Source organism: Balaenoptera physalus (assembly GCF_965194825.1).
Source record: "Balaenoptera physalus genome assembly, chromosome: 9".
NCBI classification, from domain to species: Eukaryota; Metazoa; Chordata; class Mammalia; order Artiodactyla; family Balaenopteridae; genus Balaenoptera; species Balaenoptera physalus.
Window position 1 is genome coordinate 99383687 of NC_138888.1, and position 24134 is coordinate 99407820.

Genomic DNA, 24134 nt, shown 5'->3' on the forward strand with positions numbered 1-24134 from the left:
AAGCTATTTTTATTTTTTTATTATATTTTTAAATTAGTTTTTATTGGACTATAGTTGATTTACACTGTTGTGTTCGTTTCTGCTGTACAGCAAAATGAATCAGTTATACATATGCATATATCCACTCTTTTTAAGATTCTATTCCCATATAATTAAAAAGTAATGGGAAGAGTTCCCTGTGCTATACAGGAGGTTCTTATTAGCTACCTATTTTATATGTAGTAGAGTGTGTATGTCAACCCCAATCTCCCAACTTATCCCTCCCCCCTTTCCCCCTTAAAGTTATTTTTAGATATCATGAGTTTTCTCTGTATATAATTAATTTTAAGAGGAAAAGCTAATGCTTTATTAGAAAGTAAATTTGCTATCTTTAGTTGGTGAGGGATTAGGGATTAGTTTATAACTGAGACTCACTGTTATGACTCTTACCTGTAAATATTCCAGTGGGAACAGTTCTCTAACAAGCACATCTTGGGCGGTAATGTTTTATAGTGCCTAACAAGATGTCTGGAACATGGGAACGCAGACACACAGGAAACAGAAAGATACATTTGAAGCGAATTTTATCAGGATATGAAAAAAGTAGGAGACCCAGAAAGCTACAAACACAGATGGATCTTTCATTTTCCTCAGAAAAACCAAAATAATTATTTGAAGGTAGGAAAAGAACTGTTAAATATGGAATCATAGACATCTGTCTTCATAATTAAGATGAACACTCTAAATTATAGTTTAAAAGCCTTAATTTGAAAAAGATTTGAGAACTACACTCTATGAAGTAACCAACATGAAACTTACTATTTAATCCCTGTTTAATATTATACCTGCTTCTATGGAAATAACTCATAGCTAAAAGTATTAATCAGATAATTTATGAAATTTGGGAATTAATATGACTAAAAGTTACTACTCTAATAACAAGCAAAATGCTGACCAGCATTGCAGGGACAAGGCTGGTCACGGTACTGAAGACAGTAAAGGAAGGAAGATCAAGAGGTGACTGCAGTGGGCAAGTCCTTTCCATTTATCACCTTCTGGATACAAACCCAACAGCAGGTAACACTTATCACCAGAAACTGGGTGGGATGGGTATTAGCTGCAACCAGAATATGAATTCTGATTTGGCAGAAACAAGGCCCAACATCATCTGAATGCCTTTAAAACCTGTGAGGACATCTGGACTGTCTATATCACCAAGGGTAAACTAGGTCCTGTCAATGAATGTTTTGGTAATTTAATAATGTTTCTACAAAATTTAACTGTCAATAATGAAAATGTATTGTCCATTTTGGCTTACATTAAAGTATGATAAAATCAGGAATAGAATAAACATTTGCTGAGGACATATTAAATACCAAACACCCCCATGGGTTTATTCATGTTTATACTAATGGTTGATTCAGGAAATCTTTTAAAGCTTTGGTTTAAAATGTATTAAAGTACCATATTCGAGCACAGATTGAGGACACTTTTACTGAAGCAAAGGATTCAGCCTGCTTCATAGACAGAATCTTCTTTTCAACTCCTAAACCTTAGGCAACTGTCTTTAGTAACAAGTTGCTATACAACTTTTCTAAGCAATTGGTTCAAAAGTGAATTTTTTTGGGGGGGGTACTCTCTAACAGGGGTCAGCAGAGAATGGAAATAGAATGAAAAGTGGCCACAGTTTTTAGTTTGAAGGTCCACGTTGGCTTTGCCATTTATTGGCTGTGACCCTGGATGATTCAAGTCATCAAGCCTTTTTCTACATCTATATCATGGAGGAAATAACAATCTTTCACAGGGATGGCGTGAGGATTAAGTGAAATAACAGGTACAAAGGGTCTAGGACACAGTAAGGAAGCCACAGCATTTTCTGTACAACATGACTGTCTCAGGAAAGGTTTTATGGAAAAAGCATTTGATAATAATAACAATGAGGAGGGGGATGAATTAAACAATATGAGACAGATTTCTGTAGTATGTGACTTTGATATGCTGTGCGTATAAAATCTCCAGGGAGTGGCTTTAATTTGCAAAGTTTCCAAAATATGTTTGACTCACAAACTCTTAAATTGGCTGAACTTCATGCGGAACCAACTCCTCGGAACACATTTTTGGAAAAACTAGTTCAGTGGAAAACTTCAAATAGACCTGATTTTGAATCCTTGCTCTGTTACACGTCAAATAAAACTTTCTTAGCATCTTTCCTCATCTGTGAAATGAGGATAAAAATGTTCATATGATACAACTATTGTCAGGACATTGAGATAAAATTCATTAAATAATTACCACTGTGCTTGGTACTCAATGAATGTTATTTTCCTTGTTTACTGGGAAGTAGTAAATCCACAGGTTTTATTCTTAGAAGTCGTAAGTGAATATGATAGGTTGTATTCTGCAGATAAGATTTTACAAAATGATGAAACCACTAGCTTATTCTATTGTGCCTATCCTGTTATTTTACCTTTGAAAGTGGGATGTAACGGAAAGAAAAACAATATATTTAGTGATTCTGTTTAGCTTATTGGGGTGAATGTGTTAAAAATACCCACACGTTGGGGGCCGGGCACACACCAGATGCCTAATAAATATGAAAGCTTTGTTTTGTTTGTGTTTTATAGTTGTAATCACCCCAATGGGACCATGAGAAAATTTTCTGAATCTGTAAATAAATCATTCCTATTAAACTATTTGTCAGGACAACCAAAGTAAGGCTGGAGGCTTTCGAATTATAAAGAATTGAGCTGATTTTTACAGTAGTTAGGATTTTACGTTATTTCTCCAGTTTGCAAACAGAACTAACAGCCCTCATTTTTCCCTGTGGCACCGCACACAGGGCAGTAGTTATCACTAGGAGAGTTTAATATATGTAAAAAGTTAGTTCTCATTCGGGTGACCATGTTCAATTCCTGAGCGGAAGCCCAGGTCCACACAGACACAATAAACCTGCATTTGTGTTTGCGTCTCAGGTTTTCCAGGTACAGCTCTTTCCTTCTCTCTCCTGTTTACTCTTTATTGGTCATAATATTTGAAAGAGTTTATCTGTGTTTGTTGGTTCATTTGTCTCACCTAGTTACTACTTCTTTACCTTCCATTAACTTCACATTGACAATAAATATGCACAGACTGTATTCTGTGAGTAATCTGTAAAAGGACTTATTTGGGATATGAGATCCAAGATGTAATGAGATGAAAATAAAGTGCTAGGTTCTCAGCTCCAATTTAGACGACAATAATGTATCCCTTCTTCTTCTCATCTTTAAGGAGGCTTTATACCATTACGTGTCTCTATGGGAAAGTTGGTAGTGTAGCATTTCTGACCTGGTGAGGGTACGAAGGAAGGGAGTGCTTAGAAGTTAACAGGTCATATATCCGCACTCTATATCAAGAAGGAAACTGAAGATCACCTCTTAAAAATGAAGTGGTGAAGATCTTATTAAAAGCAAACAGAAAGAAAACAACAGTAGAATCAAAACATAAAAATAAAAAAAGGCTAAAACAAAGTGAACTTATAATCACGGAAACAGTAACACTGCCACGCACAGCAGATCAGACCTCTTGTGTCTAGATGGGTGCGTGTGTGTGTGTGTGTGTGTGTGTGTGTGTGTGTGTGTGTGTGTGTGTGTGTGTGGTGGGGCTCACAGCGAGGTTATAGAATTTTAATTGCGGAAATCGGTTCCTCGGTTTTGGAAATGTGTGAACAGTTCCACAGAGGCTCAGTAGCCTCTGGATTTCAAATATTTTGATAGAAAAGCAGTCTGCCTGGATCAGAATTCAAATATATTTGGAACCTTTTCCACAACCTCCATATAAAACAAAACCAATTTTGAACACTGGGGAGATTAATTTCACGTATTCGTAATAATACCGCTAAGGGGGAGACGGAAGCAGAGTAGAATGGAAAGAGTCATCACACACAGTTACCGTCACCAAATTCCTGTATTTACCTGGTGATGTGTAGGCATTCTGCACTTCGTCCTCGTTTTGCTCTGGGAAGCATGAGAAGCTCACTGCACAGACAGGATGGGTGGTGAGTGAAACAGATAAGTTATGAGGCATTAAATGACATGGGTTATGCCAATGGTATGCCGATGACAACATGAAAAGGGAAGAAACCAGATTGTCTACACTAGCATATTTGCTTGAGAGGTTAAACAAAAATAAACATGACAGTACTTTTAAAATTTTCAACAATAAAGTACAAACATTATGGTCGAAGTCCTGGCTGTTGCTGATTTGCTATTGTATTTCAAAGTGATTTCACAGAGTATCAAGGCAAAACTAAACTAAACTGAACCTTCCCCAAATAAGACGTAGAAATCTGTTTCCAATTGTAGACACTTAGGTATTTTAATAACTTTTAAAAGCCCTATAAATCTGGCTTTTCTGATACTAATGGGAACCCTAAATTTTTAAATTTCTTTTTAGCAACTCAAAGCATGACAGTTTTCTTGGCTCTTATAGCCTGTAAAATGCAATATCACTTATTCTGTTTCTCCTTTGCCAACGAAGAACATACTTGATTATGAATGTTTTATCTTAAAACTGATACTTTTTCTACACTCAAATTAATTTCACTCTATTTAATGCCTTGGTCCAGAAGTCCTTCTTTTTCCCCCTCCTCACCTAAATTCATGGTGGCCCCAGTGAATGTCAACAAAGGGACCCTCACCTGACTCCACTCCACCTGAGCAGCGGGGACCCCCTCCTCCGAGCAGTGCTCTGTCCCAGTAAGTACCACAACCTCAACTCCTGAAGGTCATGGCTCCAGCAGGGTGACAGTTAGGGAGCTAAGAGGCTCTCCTTGAGTTCTGTGTCCTTGACTACACAGCAAAAATCAATCATTGTGTACCAACCTCATTCCCTACCCTTCCCTAAAAGTTTCTACACTTCAAAAAGCCACAAGACACGATTCAACCAGCTGGGGATTTGAACAACCCAAAACAGATCCTGAGCTTGTGGTCAGGCCCGTCTTACAGGAAGGGCGTTGGTCTGAGGAGTAAGTCTGCGGCCATGTAGAACCATGGAGTCATAACATCAAATAAGTGCAGAACTAAGCCTAAGTACACATCCATAGAAGAAAGAATCCATTTCAATATTTTGTATTTTATAGACATTTTAGGTAACTACATTTTATGAGAAGTAGGTGTCCTAAAAGATATTACTGCTGAAGTTTTCACAGAAACTCTGCAATAGTAACTGTCTTTCAGGTGACCTGTACCCAAAAACTTTTTATTGCAGAAAAAACATAATTTTATAATTACATAAATAATATCCCAAAGACTGCAACCCACAAAAAATAAAATATTTGAAAATTGCTTATGTAGACTCCCTTCTATAATTTAGGTTAGTATCTAAGTCAACAACAAATTGTACATTTAAAACTGGCTAAACATAAATTCTGATTTTTTTTTTAAATGCACCTTTTATGACAATATAATATTAGTCAAATATTTCCCAGAGTTGCATTTCTATTAGAATATCTTAAGAGTCATTCCTTGGGAGAAGTTCAGTTTTGAATGATGAAATACTTTTCCTGTCTTTTGCACTATGCCAAGATACCTATCATAGACGAAAACAGAGCAAAGAAGACATACAGTGCTGAGATCATAACGTGAACAAATACCTGTCTTGTTCTGATAGACACTGACTGTCCACATCTCCAGGTCTGTGACCAACTGGGCTGCAGGACACATCGTGGTGTCTGGTTGGAGAACGTGACCTTCTTGTTGGATGAATTTCATCTAGACTCCTGAAATGATTGCAAAAATTTAAATGCATCACAATGTACCACCTTCCCCAAACAGGCTGACAGACTAACAGGAAAGAATGGACGGTAATTGGCAAATAACTGACACGGCTTGAAAAGTGCTGGCCTCGTCACCAAATACCTGTTTTAAAGGTATTTATTCTCTACCATTGCTTTGCCTGTGCTGTATTTCTCCAACCTCCTTTGTTTACTTCCATCAAAAAAGGACCACGATTTTCATCTGCATACTTAGTGAAAATTTCAGAAGTGTATTTCAGGGTGAGATGAAATACAGCACGATATAACTTCCATTTTATATGCTTTTCCAAACATTTAAAGTGCTTCAAAGAGACAATCCCAAATTTCTTAAAAATGCATTCTGCCTCTTAACCTTATCATTTGTGCCACTTCTCTGTACAGGTCTAATTTATTACTATACAATTTCTCCCAACAGGAGAAAATTAACTAGCAAACAGAATACAAGACACTTATTCAAAAACTGTGCTTGCAACATTGACTTCTTCCACTCCCTGGGAGATTACCTGAGATTAGAGGACAGAATGTTGCATAGGTTGGGTAATGAATAAAAAGGCATTTTGCCTACAAAGGATTCTGAAAAAAATAACTTGATTGACCAAACCATTATTTCATTTCTGTTATAGAGTCTTCTGGCAGTTTGCACTGTATTATAATAAAGAGTACCGTCAAGGATGCTAAGCTCTTCTTGAAGCCTACCTCTGTAATGGCACATTTGGTAAACGGGAACGCGGCCTCCCCTGATCATCGCCACGATGAGGAGACACCGACCGTGAGCGGTGATGCGTTGCTCTCTGCTGCTCTGGAACAGTTAATGTTGAAGGTTTGCTTTCTCTAGCACTAGACCTATAACCTACTGGCAAGAGTATACACAAGAACGAGTCAGTATTCTTCTATAGTGTCAGTGCTAATGTGGAGTCATCAAATGATATGGAAAGCGGCCATTGACCTATGAAGATAAATGCCATGCAATCAGTATTACCAGCCTTATCGTCAAAACTACTAAGTATATGTACAGAGTGTAACATACACATGCATGAGGACCGGGTACAGTTTGGCTCAAAGGTTACCATGGAGATACTGATGACGAATATGACAGCTGATGCCTCAGACATCAGGATGAGTTGGGATACTAGTTTACGGAATGAGTGAGTGATTTTTTTAGCAACACAAATCAAGCACTTGACAGTGTGTTACTCATATACAAGTCAATGCTTAGAAATTTAGTGTCTCTTTGAATGTTATTGGAATTTTTCTGCCAAAGGATAAATTATGTTAGTTGGATTTCAGATGGCTTCGCTAATAAGAAAATAAAGATGCTACCATACCAATTTTAATCGACAAAGAAGAGCAGCAGGTCTTCACTATAACAAATACTGAGTGTGAATTTTGAGGACCACAGATAATACTGCAATTTTCAAATGAAAATAGGGTATGGGTGGAGCTGACTATGGCAATAATGCAGAACAAATCAACCCTCCGAAAGGAACAATTATCAAATCTACCCCCGACATCTGAAACTATTACACAAATGTGTTAGTAACCTAACATAATTAAGTTAATACAGTTACTTAAAATTAAAATTAAATTCTAAAAGTCATTCTCCCTTGAAACCAAAAGGTTTCTATGATCTCTGATTTAGTTATGCTAAAATAGCAAACCATAGTAACAGTTTAATTAAATGTTTTCCCAGGGTCATTGTTGCTATTATTGGAAGGAAAATAAAAAATTCTGTGGCCAAAGGAAAAATAATGATATTTACAACTACATGAAATGTACACAACCATGAAAACATTAAGTCTAACAAGGTAGCTTGAACTGCTGCTCATTTATTTACTTGACAACTCCCAAATTATTTTAAAAATATGCCATGTAACATTATTATTAAAGGCAGACTAAATTCCCCAGCAGTTTATTTGTTGTGATTGTATAACCTTTTGTCTAAGCTTAGACTATACGGAAGGTCTTTAAACATTACATAAAGGCCAATTTGACAATATTGACACCAAAGAAGCTCAGCCATTTTGTCACTCTCTAAAGACATCGGTAAAGGACCAAATAATATAAACATAAGTGGTATAATTTATCATTTCATTTTATGACAAAAATAAGAGCAATTCAGGTACTATTTTGAATTTCATGTAGAAAGTTTCCTTGTTGTTCAGACATACAAATTGTAATATTAAGTCTAGAACGATACCAACTAAATTTACATGTAGTGAATTTATTTCATAGTTCAATATTAAAAAATAATGGTGGCTGTTTTAAAGATAATTAATCCGACGTCTGAATTACTTAAAACATTTTAAATTACCATTTGGTATCAATTATATTATAATCATGGAAGGTCAGTATTGAATTGGGAGCACCATTTCAAGATTTCAATGAATATTCAAGGTATATAAATGGAACTTTTAGATTTGGAATAATTAATTATTCTGAAGTAACTTTTAGAGACTTTAGGCAGCTTCTGTAAAAGGGTATAATTAATTTTTTTCTTGGATTCTTTGTATTTACATAGAGGTTAATGTCTTTTTTATCCTATCCTAATATGCATTCATAGGCCTTTCCCTGCTTTTTATAATAATTTATTTTTTTATATTATGTTTAGTTTATTGTTGACAACATGCACTCTGCCTTCAGAAAAAAGGCAAGAAGGAACTGCTATTTTATGCTCATTTCTATGTTTCAGTTAGTTCAAAGTTATCGGGTTGTTTTTGTTGTTGTGTTTTTTCATTTTCTGAACTTGCAGTAATGGTCTGAAATCTGAGGTTGCCTGATGCCTGGCCTCAGATGAGGGCATTCCGTGGGTGGTTATTTTTATTCTTCTTAAGCAGCTGAAATTACTTATTTTAAGTAACAATAAGGCTATGATAACTATAAAGGTAGTAAGATGTAGCTCTGGAGGTCTCAACTGCTTAAAGGTGGTACTACATCAAACGAGAACATAGAACCCTGTGGTCCTAGAGAAGCCAGGTATTAGGAAGTTCAAGGCCCAGTTGCGGTAGAACATCTAAATGACACTTTCCAGCTTCTTCAGCAAACGTAACCAGAAGCTTCATTGAGTGTGTTAAACACACGTAGAACTACCCGGCATCCACTCGTGAACAAAGTTCTCTCTATACTGGACACTAGGAAATCTGTAATCAGCCTCTTAGAATATCTGGTAATGTATCAACACACTTGTTTATTAACTTATCCCCTCACTTTATTTTAGCTTCTTGCCCTTATTTTACTATCTTTCCTCTTTATTTAAAATGTACTGTTTATTGCTGTGTGTCTTGCTATATTGTATTTGCCACACATGTATATCTTTAGAAGCTACCATATATATATTTTGAATCACTGAAGAGCAACCCTAAAACATAAGTAAATTGCATTATCACCTTTATTAATTTATGAAGAAATCTCTGGAGCATAAAATATTACTGATTGGCTTACGTAATTTATTAGTTATATTCTATTAAAAGTTTGCCTCGTTACATTAGAAATGCTAAACAAAAATGGATATCATTTGAAATGACAATTCAGACACTGCTTCTCTATGGTCAAAGGATAATCCCTGATATAAACATATATAATCATATGTTTATATCAGGATGGAATAGAGATATATCTAGAATTCAGTGTTCTTTGGTTGTTCCAAACACTAACACCATTGCAGTCGGTCCGATACTTCCCATTTTGGCTGTTATCCATGTGGTCTCTCAGGGAGAAAAGAAGAAACTCATCGTTTTTGTAAGTATTTGTTGAATTAGCTGTTCATTCATTCATTCATTCATTCGCTATCCGGCCTCATCATAAAAATGTGAAATTTTAGGTGAATAGCCTGTGAGAACCACCCACAGAAGTAAATTCTATTCAGATGAGTTAGAAGTGACAACATGAAGGCGAATTAACAGCCAAGATTCTTGTTAGAAAGGTTTGTTGACAAGACCCCTTTCCTATAAGGAATCATCTGAATTCTATTTAAATATGACAATGGGTACCATGGACAACTACCTTCCCCCTTTCAATTCCATAAAGACAATATTCTACTAAATTCTGTGTGAAAGTTTCTGGGTAGAGTGTGCCTAATTATTCTGATCCTTTTATAAATCAACAAACTCAGAAAGCCAAACGTGAACTGTTATCCACAATTACCCACTATTATTTCAAACTCTCCCTGATGGTCTGATATCAAGGAGTAATATCTAAGTACACAGATATGCACAGAACCAGATTTATTGTTTTTAAGGTATCTGCTACTTTCATACAGTGATCAAAGATGATATTTTCTCTGAGTTTCACGGAGCAAATGAAGCCTAATTTTAGGGAACTGTCCATAATTTTCTCCCAGTTTTAATGAAGTCGTATGTATCTCTCCAAATTGCGACCTCAGTCACTAGTCTTCGTAATGTCTATTGACTTTACCAAAATCATTGCCCTCAAATTAAGTGCATCCCCACCTGAGAAATTATGTAAATTAAGGGAACATCTGTCAATATTGTCCCAAAGAAATGTCTTTAAGAACTCATATTTATATACCCCAAGATTTTCTCTTTAATGTCTTTTTGTTTGAATATCTCCCTACTCTTCATTAGTAAATAAAGGGAACAGGATTAGTGCCAAGAAAATACGTCTTCACTACTTGGTTTGACTCACTTTCTGACTAGACTCAGATGAGAAACATAGATTTGAACTGCACAGTGTCACAAAGATTTTACTAATTTATACAATGACAAAAAGACATTGACTTCAAACGAATATTGAATCTTTCTAAAGCATTTCCTTATTTTAAAACATACAGACACATTCTAGGTATAATCAGTGCTGAGCATTTCACAAAAGCGTTAAAAGCTAAGCCATGCCACATGCAATTTAAAACCCTGCCATGCACCTGTCTCAGTATATTCCATGGAAGGCTACATTATTTTCAGAAACGGAGGAAGCGAAGTCATAGACATACAGCATAAAACACAGGAGAATGGAAGCTTTATTAAAAAATTAACTCTATCCTTTCAAGAGTCATATTTTCACTTCTGCTCGGAGCATTGTGAAATGATGATTTTAACTTCGTTAGCTTCTAAGGGGGACCCTGACTAATTTAAGTGGGGATGTTAATGAGTAGTTTACTAGTCCATCTCAAACTTTCTTAATAATTTGGAAGACAAGTCACCATGGAATAGTATAGTCCAGACTTCTCCGTGCTCTAAATCTCCAATATGGGACCCAAGGAAGTCTGGAAGCTGGCAGGAAAGCAAGCACGGAAGCACAGTGAAGCCGGCCACGCTCCCCCACGCACCTGGAGGAACCACTCCAATGGCATCATCAACCTCATAGTCTGATATGTCACTGTCACTGATTCGCTGGGACCCTGCACGACAGGAAGGGAAACAGATACCTCTGTGTCCGCTCGGGTCAGGAAACGTGGAGGACATGGTCACATTTTTTTTTTAAAGCTGATTACATTATTACTAAATACTTTCACTTTTGGTGAAGTAGAGTTGATGTACGATGTCTCAGGTGTACAGCAAAGTGATTCAGTTATACATATACATACTACAAAGTTAATGCAGAGCTGATGCTTAAAAAAATATTTGTTATCCAAGGATAACTTATTCTCAGCATCCTTTTAATCACTGAAGACACATAGAAGGAAGGGGATTTCATAGAAGAGTATTTTGACTCTTCAAATTATTTTTAATTAAGGTCTATAGCAAAGTGTATACTGTTTTCTACCCAAATATGCGCCCTTCTCTGCAGTTCAGGGAGGATGGGGCTGAGTGGAAAGGTTCAAAGAGAACTTCCTTGGCTGGAACTCTACTGAGTTCATATTATTGAAAGGGCATCAGGGCCCTTTATAAAATATTTATGTTTAGCCCTCAAAATTAGCCATCATACTTCATGAAACATTAATTTTGAGGAAATGATTGATCAGAGAAGCACTAACATGAAGTATTTAATTATATGAGGAAAACAATTTGGTTCCAGATTACCAAAATGAGGCTTCTAAGTTTCATCTGTTCAGTAAGAGATTTTGTCATTAAATCAAAAATTAATGAGTAAGTACAGAAAAAAATATGTTTTCTCCAATCACCAGATGAACAACAGCAAACAAACTTTAAATGCTTTTGAAAAATTGTTTCTTACAAATAATAATACTAAAAATATCCAGGAATTATACGGTTATTAAGATGTTCTATGCAGCAACCCACCAATAATGACAAAAATTACCCCATCAGTCAACCAGTGAACAACTCCATCAGGACTGGGCAAAGAATTATATTTGAGAATTTTTAAGCTTTCAGCTGTGGAATTACTCCACTATATTGTATATATTACTTTCATTGGGAAAATGCAGAAAATGGTTTTGCCAAGTCTCTTTATATAGATGACTGATTTTTCAATATTTCGATCTCTAATGAACATTTGAAAAAGCACCTTGAATGTTCATCTCGGATTCGATCATAACGACACAATTACTTCTGGTAACTGAAAAGAGCCTTAACCTACTTTGCAGCTTTTTGCTGGCGTTCTCCCCATGGACGTGTCGCCGTGGCATGAAGGGTGATGGCTGAGGCAGAGGTAGTGAGGATTCATCGTGAGTCTGAAGTTTATACCAATGCGGCTCATCATCTAGAAGCGCCGTCTCCAACTCTATGAGGATCTGAAAGGGCAGCTCTCAGGTTAGATCAAGCGCCGTTCCCCAGATATAATAAAAGCAGCCATAATAATGCACATCACGGAAGCCTCGTGAGGCGTCTGACCCGGATCTTCACGACACCCCTCACCTCTCCAAGGAATTCACTCTCCTCTTCTTGCACCCTGGGCTGGTCCCACACGGTTATTTCCAACATCCGTTCTCTGAAATCTCTACGATGCACATGTGAATACACAAAAGTCTGGTTCCATTTTGGTTCTAGTACTTTCTTTACTGTTTTGGTTCGCCTTTTACTTTTATCACTGAAAAATAAGTATATTTTGTCAATGAAAAAGCAAACGCAAGTATATGCTGCCACCTACTGTAGTTACATGCAGTGCTGGTCTTGGGATGTTTACTCTCTTTAATTCATAACTTTTAATATACAAGTCTGAAAAGACTCTCAAGTTTAATAAGATTAGTTTTAACTACAATGTAGGCAGTAGTTACGATTATAGAAACGCATACACAAAGGTACATTCTAAATGATGTAGCTGTCAAAGACTAACAGATGTGGAAACAAGGGAATGGAAAATTTTAAAACTGGCAGATTATTTTAAAGAAACACAAGGCTTGAGGGAATTTTTTTAGGGCTAATATAGTTTATTCCCTCATAGAGAAGTATCTATTACATTTTAAAGCTATACCACAGGTGTATGCATATGTGCAAATTCATCAAAATATATATATATATATAAAGTATGTGGAATTTTGGGTATGTCAATTCTACCTCGATAAAGCTTTAAAACATATATGAAACTGTATCCCAAGAGAGGAAATTCTACTTTTTTCTAATTAGCAAAGATTTTTGCATACTTTTTCTAAAATTATTCCATACCTTCTATCTGGAAGAAAATACATTTTTACATAGGGATTCCTGGGACGCCCATCTACTCTTGGGGGTAGATCTGTTGCTTGCAGAACGTTTACAATCAGCTGGTGGCCCACTTTGTCATACCACAGCTTCACCTAAGAGCAATGGAGAAAGAAATTAGCATTTGTAAAAATCATGAGGTATTATAATTTCACAAAAAATACTAAAATTATTTTTGAAGAAGGAAATTTCAAATTGCAAAATACAATTGAATTATAGATATTATTTCCGCAAAGAATACCAACTTGAAAGCATAACCCCTTTAGAACTTGACTTTTCACGCATTTTAAGTGTGACTTACAAGAGGCAGGCCTGCAGTGTTGATTTATAGTCTCTTATATCATGCGATGGAATAAAACTAACGATAAAATTTTTAGAAAAGACTAAGGGAAGGGGGGGATATTGAAATAATTATCCTTGTTTTTAAATGCTACATGCAAGTGTTTGGTGAATAACAAAAACCAGGAAAATGGCACACTGAAATATTACTGGCAAACTCTTAATGCAGTCAGTGCAGTATTTGTGCTGGCAGGGGACAATGTTAACTTTAATTTTTTTTTTTTTTAATTTAGAAGTTAGTTTTGGGCTTATGGTTAAATAAGAACTATGGTCATGAGTTGTTTAATAGGTATAGATCAGAATACATTTAAGAGTCATTAGAACAAAATAAGCTATAAGGGGCAGATTAAGAATTCAAACCCGGATCTGTATCAATCCATACCTCTGTTCTTAATTAATACCAGAGGTGTGTTTTTCATAAACCTGAAATAGGTGGAGTGTATGAGAGATTCCCACACACACTGAAATAAAAAAGACGGCAGGGCAGATAAAATAGCACAGGGACTAGACAAAGATCTTTAACCTACTAAAAATAGAAGCTAAAACCAGGAAGGGTTTCAAAAATCACAGCAAACTTACAGTTACCTTGTTTGTTTAATTAAAACTAAGAGAAGAGAAGCAAAAACAGACTATAGAAATTCACACATTACCAAAGTAGCAAATGATCAACTACTTACAGAACAATGTGAAGCAAGATTTTCTTTTAGTTATTAATACAAATGTCCTGTATTCTACCATAATCTGAAGAAATGTAGCTTTTCCTAATAATTAGCCAAGTTTTCTTTACTCCAGCTTTTCCCAGATCACATATAAAACAACAGTGAAGAAAACTGTAGCTTTTTCACACTAATATCAGCAATCAAGAGTTTCATCAAATGTCTTAAGAAGTTAAAAAAATATCTTAAGTTTCTCAAGATCCAGGTTCATGAGGTTGTTAACTAAACAGAACATGACTCTCTAGGTTTATTACATCTAACCAACTACTTACCTTAGAAACTTTTATACAGCACACAAAAAATAATTGATACTTTATTATCTTATGTTATCATTTATCATTTACTGTTCAGAACATCTGGCACACTGTAGGCATTCAATAAATATTTCCAGATATATAAGTAAAGGACCAATCTAATAAATTAATGAAAATTGATGAAGTAGATTATGCTGTTAAATGACTCTGACTATATCACAGCCTTCAAAGAAAGCCACACATTTTAAAGACAGACTCAGAACACGGAGCTTATACTAATGGTCTCCAACATGTACCAAAGACACATACAGAAAGTTGTCCTGGTAAGACTTGTGGCGCATCTTTGAGAGCTCCAGGGCTTGTTGGGGAAATTACAGAAATGGAAGGCCTTTCCATCTTCTGAGATTCAAAGGAACTAGAACCTAAAATGAGAAAAAAAAATCAAGTACTTTTTAGTAACATATTTTAACCTATGTGAGGAGAATACATATTTTTCATGAAATGTTAAATGCATCTGTTACTGGTATAAAACCATAATTCAATGGCATCCATAAGAGTAGGACCTACTTTCAGTGGGATAGTCCTAGAAAGTTATCATCGTGCTTTCTTTGGTTGATTGTCTATTTTAAAGGTATTTAAAGTGATATAATCAAATACCGTATTTATTTGCTCCACTCTGTAAGTATTGACCTTCTGCGTTTCTAGAGGGTATTGGCCTGTGTATGCTCTTGTACAGCCTCGCATACAGTTAAAGGTTTCATGCTATCAGTGATAAGAAAGATGGTTCCCGTTGTGTTAATTATCTTAGGATCATCTATGATGAGCTGTCCTCACTGAAATTAAAATGAATGCACATATATAATTTATGAGCTGCGTCTAAGCCTAGATAGAATTCATCACTGTTTTAAAATACGATTTACATCTCTTTTGATTTTGATCTTACAGACCAATCTCCTGTCTGAGGATGCTGTCTAGTGATTCATGCGTGGAGGAGGTAGGCTGGCTCCCCACTCAGGCCCTCAGTGAGGCTCTTCTCCCCCCTTTTGAAATGAAAGTCCTCTCTTCCCGGGTCACTGATAAAGTGTCCACAACTAGCAATATGGATGTCTGTAGAATGCTATTACTCCAGCAAGTATAACCTTGAACCTACAGCTATTCAAAACTTAGCTTTATTGAGAAAACACTATTTATGGACCATTTCCCAAGAGTATGTCATCCACATTCTTTTCCATACATGCAAATTATGTTTAAATTAAATCAGCGTCATTCTGTACCTTCTGAAGACTTTTAACTATACGAAACAGTGCTATAAAGTTCTTTGTTACTATGTCTTTTTTATGAAGTATTCTCAGGATAATTTTCTTCTTGGGTCTCAGTACAATGACACTGTTGCTTCTAATAGTCAGTATGTTTCTAATCTTATACCAGTTTTTTTTTTTTAAATAACATCAACACTATAAATTATGCAGTTGGTTCCACTTCCCTCTTTATATTAGAAAACTCAAAACCAAATCTGGGCTCATGTCTAGTAGGTATGCAGAATATGATGCTATGCATTTGATTTACTAACCTAATCTCCACTTCCTTGTTTATCCCATCTATATATTTTCTACCTTCTTATAACCATCACTTGTTTTCCCCTTAAATCACCTTGTATTTGCTATTCCTATAAGATGGGTTACATAATAACACTTGGTAAGCAAGCCCAAGTATAATTAATTTAACGCCCATCCAATGCAAAGTAAACATTCGAGTCACTTCCACATTGTCCTTGGAAACGTCATCACACACATCGTCATCTTCTTTCATCTGGAGTCCCTTTAATGCCCATGTAGATAACTCAACCCTCTAGCCACAGTCCCCTGGCCCTTCATTTCCACTGAAATTCCCCTCTCCTCCACCCACTCACTTCCATGATCATATCTGACACTGTTACGCTGTATTAAAATTATTTATGTGCCCGTTTCCTTCACTGCTCGTGACACTGAGCCAATTTCCAATCAATCTGAATAATCCAGTATCACAATGCATTTTCATGTACAGCAAATAGAACTGTTACTGGTATATTAATTTTGCTCTGTGCATCCTGACTGCTATGATGCAGGTTATTGCCAATAAAGACTTTTGAACTTTTGATAGACATACACACACACACACACACACACACACACACACATACAAAGAGTAGAAAGAGAAAAATCTTAAAGCAGAACTCCTTTGGGTTTCCCAAGACTGCCATGATTGCCAACTCATTTACATCAAATGACTAAAGGAGACAGTAAATCTTATACTCACTGGACTCCAGGGGAGGATGGGAGCTCTCCGGAATCCGTGGAATGTCACTAAAAGAAACAGGGTATGGTGAAAATCCCATTAGCTAAGCCACCCTGTCTGAGACAATCACAGCCACACTTTATCTCAGTGGTGTGGAAAACCCTTTTGGGTCTTTACAGGTGTGGAAATGGACGGGAGTTACCATAAAGGCAATTTCTAAGGTGCATGAATGTCAAACACCACACACACACAAAAAAAAAACTGCAGGAAAAATAAGTTTTTATATATTTAATAGCAAAACACTTTAACATGACAACAATCAGAATAATATTGTGGCTAAAATCACCACAATATTTTTACTACCAAAACAGCAGGTTTTGGAAATAAAAAATGTCAAAGGCAATATTTTATTTCAGTTCTAGAAAATCAAAATGACACATATTTTACAAATCAGTAATATGCTTTACAAACACATCTGAAAGAGTTTACTGAATGAAAGGGATGGAAACATCTCTTGATAATAAAATAATATGGTGAATATCATGGGCAAAGTTAAAAAATGAAAAGGATGGATTGCTTTGGAAATTAAAAATGGTTCAAGCTTGCAACAGAAAAGCCAAAATATTTTATATATGTGAATATATAATTAATATACACATATATAACCCTATACAGAGATTCATATTTCTATGCTGAAGTTAGCTAAATATATGGCCATTTACTAGATGATTAGAAAGTGACTTGTGAGAACACCCACTCCTGACACACTCACAAATTGTTCTGAATAAATATTTAATATGACCTCAGCTTCACCCATTTTCCACTGTGGGCTTAGAACCCTGGACCAGCTTAGTTTGGAAATTATACTGTATTAAACTATTTAACCTCTGTTTTCCAAGATATTTTAGTATCAATTTAAGGAGATTAACAATATGCAAATATTAACAGACAAATTAAAGCAGACTGGAGTTAGCTAGTCCCAATAAAATTATCAGAATATTATTTAAGAATTTCTAACCACTTACCTTGTGAACTAACTTCACTTTGATTTTCTTTGCACTTTTGGGGAGAATTGAAACAAAACTCATTTTCTGCTTGATGATTTTCCTGACTCTTCATTTTCACTTTTTTGTGCAAAGTAATTCTCCTAACCACCTACAATTTATACTTCTTACAAATGACAATTCATCCTGTGTTGTGTATTTTATAAATACGTTTTATTATATATTTATGTACAACTAATAATTCGTATGAAATATATATTTTATGTAATAATTAGACTAATTTTCAATACCTAAGACACAAGAAACCAACTATTTATCTTCTGCTACCTTCTCCTGAATTCATCGAGGCAAATAAAATTCAATTCTTAAAAATCTAGAAATGATATTTTTTTAGATAGTACAACTTCTTTGAAAATCAGCCTCAAAGTCAGTTATGAAAATTAAATTTGGAACTCCAAAACCAGATACAAACTTTGAATTTTATGTGTCTGTGACAGAAGAATTGTGGAGAAATTGTAAAAAAAATTTTTTAAGTGATTTTGAACTAAAAAATATTTAATGTTAATTGCTTCAGTAATATTTTAATGCATAAATGTCCACTTGACATTTACACAAACCTTCTTATATTGTTCTGCTCACAAACAAGGTGGTAAAATAGTTTTAATAACAATTATAAGCATAAAGGTAGGTTGGCAAAAGTGGGCAGTATCTTAAGACAGCTGATGTCTGTTGGACCATGATGGTCAATGTGCATGTAAGTTACAATTGGAATGCTTCTTGGAATCTCTATCCCACCAAACTATGAATAAACATCTGCTTTCTGCTTTAAATTAATTACACAACTACATTAAACATAATTATTAAATATAGCTGGAATTATTCTTCCAAGATTCTAATCATTTCCCTATTTACTGGAAAGTTGATGCCAGATTTGATTTTTATTTAAATATAAGCTTTGTATTCCCATATTCCTTTGAATTCCACAATCCATGACAGTGTAGGTGTGGCTATGCAAATAATACTTTCAAAATTAATTTCGCACAATAGGAAACATAATGAAAATGTTATTCCAGTCTACTTTAATTGTCTGTTAGTTTTTTTATTTTTAAGTCATCATGAATCAATGGTGTTTTAGCTGATTACTTTTAAAACCACTATATATTTGAAAGTATTTGGCAGTGTGCACAATGCTTGATTTTAAATTTTGTTTTTTATACTTTTGATTCATTTTCCAATTTACTTACCTCTTTTCCAGCCTCATATTTACCTCAGCACTAAAACACGTCATGTAAAACTAGCATAAATTATATAGTGTCACTATTTTTAATAAATCTGCATGGAAATGTACAATACTTCTGCAAATGCCTTCAATATTTACTCTTAATAGTCACCACTTAAAATTGGTTATAAGTTTGCCTTTATTTTAGAGTTTTGTATATATATTTTTCTTTGGAACATATGATCATACAGTTTCAGTTCTTTGAGAATTAGGATAATTATATTTTCTGGTATGTTTTGTATTGACATATATTCATGAGAACAACAAAAATTTAAGGTTACTACTCTTCCAGCATAAAAAGTCTTGAATTAATGGCTCTATAATATTTTAGAGAATACAAAAAAGGGAATAATTTCCAAAAATATACTCAAACATTAAGCCAACTATAATGAGACAGTTCAAAATGCCTTCCAAAAAATTACAGACAGGCAAAATGAATGTTCTGGACTCTGTGGATCTGTTGAGAAAATCTACCAATATGGGAACTCTATATACAGATAGAGAAAATATCCCATTGGCTGTAGATAATTAAATTATGCTGAATACTGGAGTTTCAAAAATATCATACCAATTCTTATGGCCAATTAAAATGTTTAAATATTTCAAACTTGCTTGATTTTAAATAAAATTTGGAACTACCCATGGGTAAAGATATAGAAAAAATATTCCATTCTTAGTAGAATAATAAAAAGTTCATGTAGACGTATGAAATGATTACTATTTTAAATATCACAAGAAGATGAGTTTGTTAGTGACTCCCTTTAAGGAAATACTATAATAATTTAGAATTAATAAAAATAAATAGTTCTACCATTAAAATAAAATATTTTTACTTTATAGTCCACTTCAGAAAAATACATATCAATACTTTCTGATACTAAAATTGTTAAATTGTGGAGCTTCTAAAATGTAGTGAAGAAAATTCAGTATTCAAGTTTAAAAATTCAGAGATTTAAAAAATCTAAAATGTATGCCCATATTTGAAGAAAAAACTATCCATGTTAACATGTACTGTATGAATGTATAAACTTCTTTTAAAAACCCTGCTAATACATGTAATTTACTAAACTTAAGAAGTAAGTTTTTTTAGCCTTACCCAATAGGCCTTGAAACAATAATTTCAACTTGAGGTTCTGATTTTGATTCTAAAATAATGTTGTAAACTTCTTCATTTGTAGCTCCCGGCAGGGGTTTACCATTCCATTCTAGAACTTCATCCCCTTGAATTTAAAAAAAAGGGTATTTTTTTACCTTATATATTCTGTTTATTTTTCTTATCTTTTCTTGTTTTTTTTTAACAAAGAAATGCAAAACATATACAAATAATTTTATTGTCTAGGCTCTGCTCTCGAAAGCAAATTGATTGCCATATAATGGTAGCTAAATGGTTCTTCTAGACACTTTTTTCTTCTTCTTCTTTTTTTTTTTTTTTTCTTTTTCTTTCCCCAATAGAATATTACTGGTCACTGGAAACAGCACAATACAAACTACCTTTATCTTTTGAGAAATACCAGAAATCATATAAAAATCATCTCATGCTATGGGATGGAATTAGCACAGCTCATTTGGAAACATTAAAAATAATAATTAGCAGCATGCCCTCCATATAATAAATGTAGGCGGCTCTATACATGAAAGATTATTAAACGCTGCATAAATCCTGCTTTACTTTCAGTAGAAATAGCAATTAACATTTGTTAGCATGAATTTTCCAACTCTAAGTCATGCTCCATTGCCTTCTCCAGATGCACAACAGAATAAAAATGCATGAAAGGATTTGAATTCATACCCAGAGGGTAACGCGAGGAGCTATATGGCAAGTTACAAAGCAAGCAGATGTAAAACTGTTGCATGACAGTTAACCCACTTCCAGATGTTCATAACACACACGTTCTATACATAATACATATTGTGAGCATTAAAGTAAAATTAGAAAATATGTTTAAAGTAATAAAACTATAGTGCTTATTAGGTTGTTAGATAACTGAAGAGTCATCAAGGAGAGTACTACGATGTGAAAATACATGGGCAAACAACCTGTTATGTTAACTAGAGTTTTCACCAAAGACTATTTGGGAAAAATTATTTATTTTCATAAATATTTAGAGCAGTTTTAGGTCTCAAATGCCTCTGCCCAGTATCCTTCAATTGACAATGGAGGCTCAGCTGAAATATCCCAGCCTCAGTGATACTTTGGAGTGCCTTAGTTTCTTTTTATGTTTCTGCTTTTTTTGTTGTTCTCAGTGCCTATAACACTTTAGTAGCAAAGGAAATGTGTGGCGAACTAATGGATCAATATCATCACTGTACATTTTAAAGCTAACAATAAATATGGAATTGTTTAGTTTTTAGCTATGCCTTTAAAAAAAAGTAGAAAAGTTTTGTTTTGCTAGGATTATTTAAAATAATCCATCCCCCCCAAGTGCTTGCTTACTCAGAAGTAAAAAAGCAAATATTTGAAAAGCAAATAATGCTGCTTTGGTATGAGAAAAGAGTATGGCTAGTACTAGTAGTTAAATCACTTCTGATCGTTTGATCTAAGATGTTACCTAGCAGTTTTTCAAAAAGGCAACAAATACACTTCACTATATTAAAAAATAATAATACAAATTTAAAATATATTTGGAGTCTTTTAAATTTATTGACCAAGAAAAGAAATAAAGTTTACAGCACGTGAATGTATACATGTATGTGTGTGTACGAAAAAATATTTTCTAAAACAATACTTACCCTGATATTTTCTATTCTATTATGTTCTTTTTTTTTTTTTTCTAAATAATGGATGCAACCCATTACATCAACTTTGCTACCCAGTAATGTGCTGCAATCAACATTTTGCAAAAGCACTGCACTATAAAATTCTTCTGTTTATAGCCAGCAACCTGGAAGCATAACTTTCAATATCAAATTAACTTAATGCATGTATTTATTTATTTACCAATCAAGAACTCCTAAACTAGACGGTGGTCTCCTTAACAATATTTATTTATATCTGAGTCCTCTTTTCAGGCAGGGATGTAGATTATAAGGATACAAAGATAAAAGAGACTTTCTCTTGTCCTTAAATTTGGTGGAGGAGAAATAACAGAAATGAATACCTTTAATCAAATGTTACATGCAATGATAGGAATTCATCTGAGGAACAGAGGGAGTGCCAGGGAGGAAGTCATTAGTTACTGCTCGGGGGAGATGTCAGGAAACACTTGAGAACTAAAGCAACGTTACGTGAGCTTTGAAGGATGGCGAGGACTTCAACAGGCAGATCACAAGAGCAGCAAAGCCACCACGGACACGAGAGGCACTGGCCAGGTCCTGGAGGTGGAAACAGCTGCCTGGGTGGACCACCATGGCTGGGGATGAGACGACTGGTAAGGAGGTGGCTGGAAGTTGGGGGCAAACTACAGAGCTTTGACCTGAGTAGATGGTGCCTGAGAGACACTGAAGGGTCTTAATAAGGAGAGTGTCAGTGTCAAGTCTGTGGTTTGATCATTACGTCAAGCAGTGGGGCAGGGCGCGGACTTAAGGGAACAGCAGTAGAGAAAGCTACAGCCAGACTGCAAATGCTGAACAAAGGTCACGCTAATAAAAAAAAAAACAACTGTACTTTTACAGGTCAATGCTGTTTATATGCAAACAGAAGGAAAGTAGTTCCTAAATAATAATGTAAATCAAACAGGATATATTATCTAATTTTTAAAAATACGTTTTTCAGTTACATCAATTGCTTCAAGTGAAAAGTACACTTATATGTTTTATAGTTATTTAAGTGGAGCTTCTGACATTCTAAAGTTTCTCAGACTCTAGGCACATAAGGGTGTTAAGTGAAATTAATCACTACAAGGGATATATAATATAGAAAAACCCCTTCACTGACTTTCTTAAGAAATTGTCTATTAAAACACAAAGAAAAAACCCAAAAGATATCATGCTTATAATCTGATCTGCAAGTTCACATTTCTGTAGCTAAAGGTATTTTACACCTGAGTAGACAACAAGGGATTCTTATACTTTTCAAGGCTTCTTTTCAAGTCATTAAACAAGCAAAGACTCAGGTTATTGACACAGTCACTCCTGATTGAGTTGTTTTCTTATGGAATCATAACTAGTCCCCGATAAGAAACAATAGTGTACAGTACACATCTTCAAAGCTGTGTGTATAGCAGATGGAGAAAAGTCCCTCATTTGGGTTTTCTCCGCATACGATACCTGGAGAGCACATCTCTATTGAAGAGAAAATCTAAATGATTTTGAACTGATATCCTGATAATCAACTACAACAAAAATGTCCTTAACAGTCATAGAATATTTTTATAAAGGTCTCAATAATTATAACCTTATGGTATAAAAACTGAAAACACAGTCTAGAAACATTCTCTTTCCATGTGCTACGGGGTTATTAATCCTCACTTCGACAGGTCAGCCTACTCTGTTTTCTCTGTAATTGTCTGGCAAATGGGTAAGCAGACACTCTCACCAAAAGATTTCTACTAAACTCTGAAGTACAGCAAACTGGAGACAGTATGTTAATATGATTTTTACTAAAATGAAAAAAAAACAGTTTATCGAAAATAAATTTTAAAGTATGTTGCTACTAAGTATGGCACGTTTCAATATATTAAATGATTTTATTATGTCATATTAAAGTTACAAAGTAACATAACGTAAATTTCCAAATACCAAGAAGTAGCACATCTGCATGAATACAATATAGGTCACATTTAAATTAACAAATAATATATTACATAATCTGTGTAAGAAATGTGATTATGATTACATTTTGTTAAAATCACTGGTACTGAATAAGTGTTTGGGGACCACTATGAAGAACTTTAATAATTACTATGGTTTATAAAATAAAGGACTAAACAGTGATACTATTTTTTGCACAGGCTAAACTGTTTTGGATTTTTGTAGCGACATTAGGAAGCCATCTACAAAAATTAGT

General features: G+C 34.6%; 1 protein-coding gene across 34 annotated transcripts in view; it reads right to left on the reverse strand.

Moving 5' to 3' along the window:
- RIMS1 (regulating synaptic membrane exocytosis 1) overlaps positions 1-24134 on the reverse strand; it is a 463443-nt gene that overhangs the window by 136386 nt on the left and 302923 nt on the right. For 11 of the 34 annotated variants that reach the window (XM_082474131.1, XM_082474116.1, XM_082474129.1 and 8 more), the window contains 10 exons: positions 20286-20409; positions 16928-16974; positions 14942-15054; positions 13288-13418; positions 12541-12712; positions 12263-12416; positions 11052-11123; positions 6467-6623; positions 5609-5734; positions 3930-3992 (listed from right to left, as the gene is read on the reverse strand). In XM_082474131.1, coding sequence (XP_082330257.1) covers positions 3930-3992; positions 5609-5734; positions 6467-6623; positions 11052-11123; positions 12263-12416; positions 12541-12712; positions 13288-13418; positions 14942-15054; positions 16928-16974; positions 20286-20409 — 1159 coding nt within the window. Of the gene's footprint in view, positions 1-429; positions 508-3929; positions 3993-5608; positions 5735-6466; positions 6624-11051; positions 11124-12262; positions 12417-12540; positions 12713-13287; positions 13419-14941; positions 15055-16927; positions 16975-20285; positions 20410-24134 lie in introns of all 34 variants that reach the window. The other 23 variants (XM_082474132.1, XM_082474128.1, XM_082474096.1 and 20 more) reach the window with 5 other exon arrangements.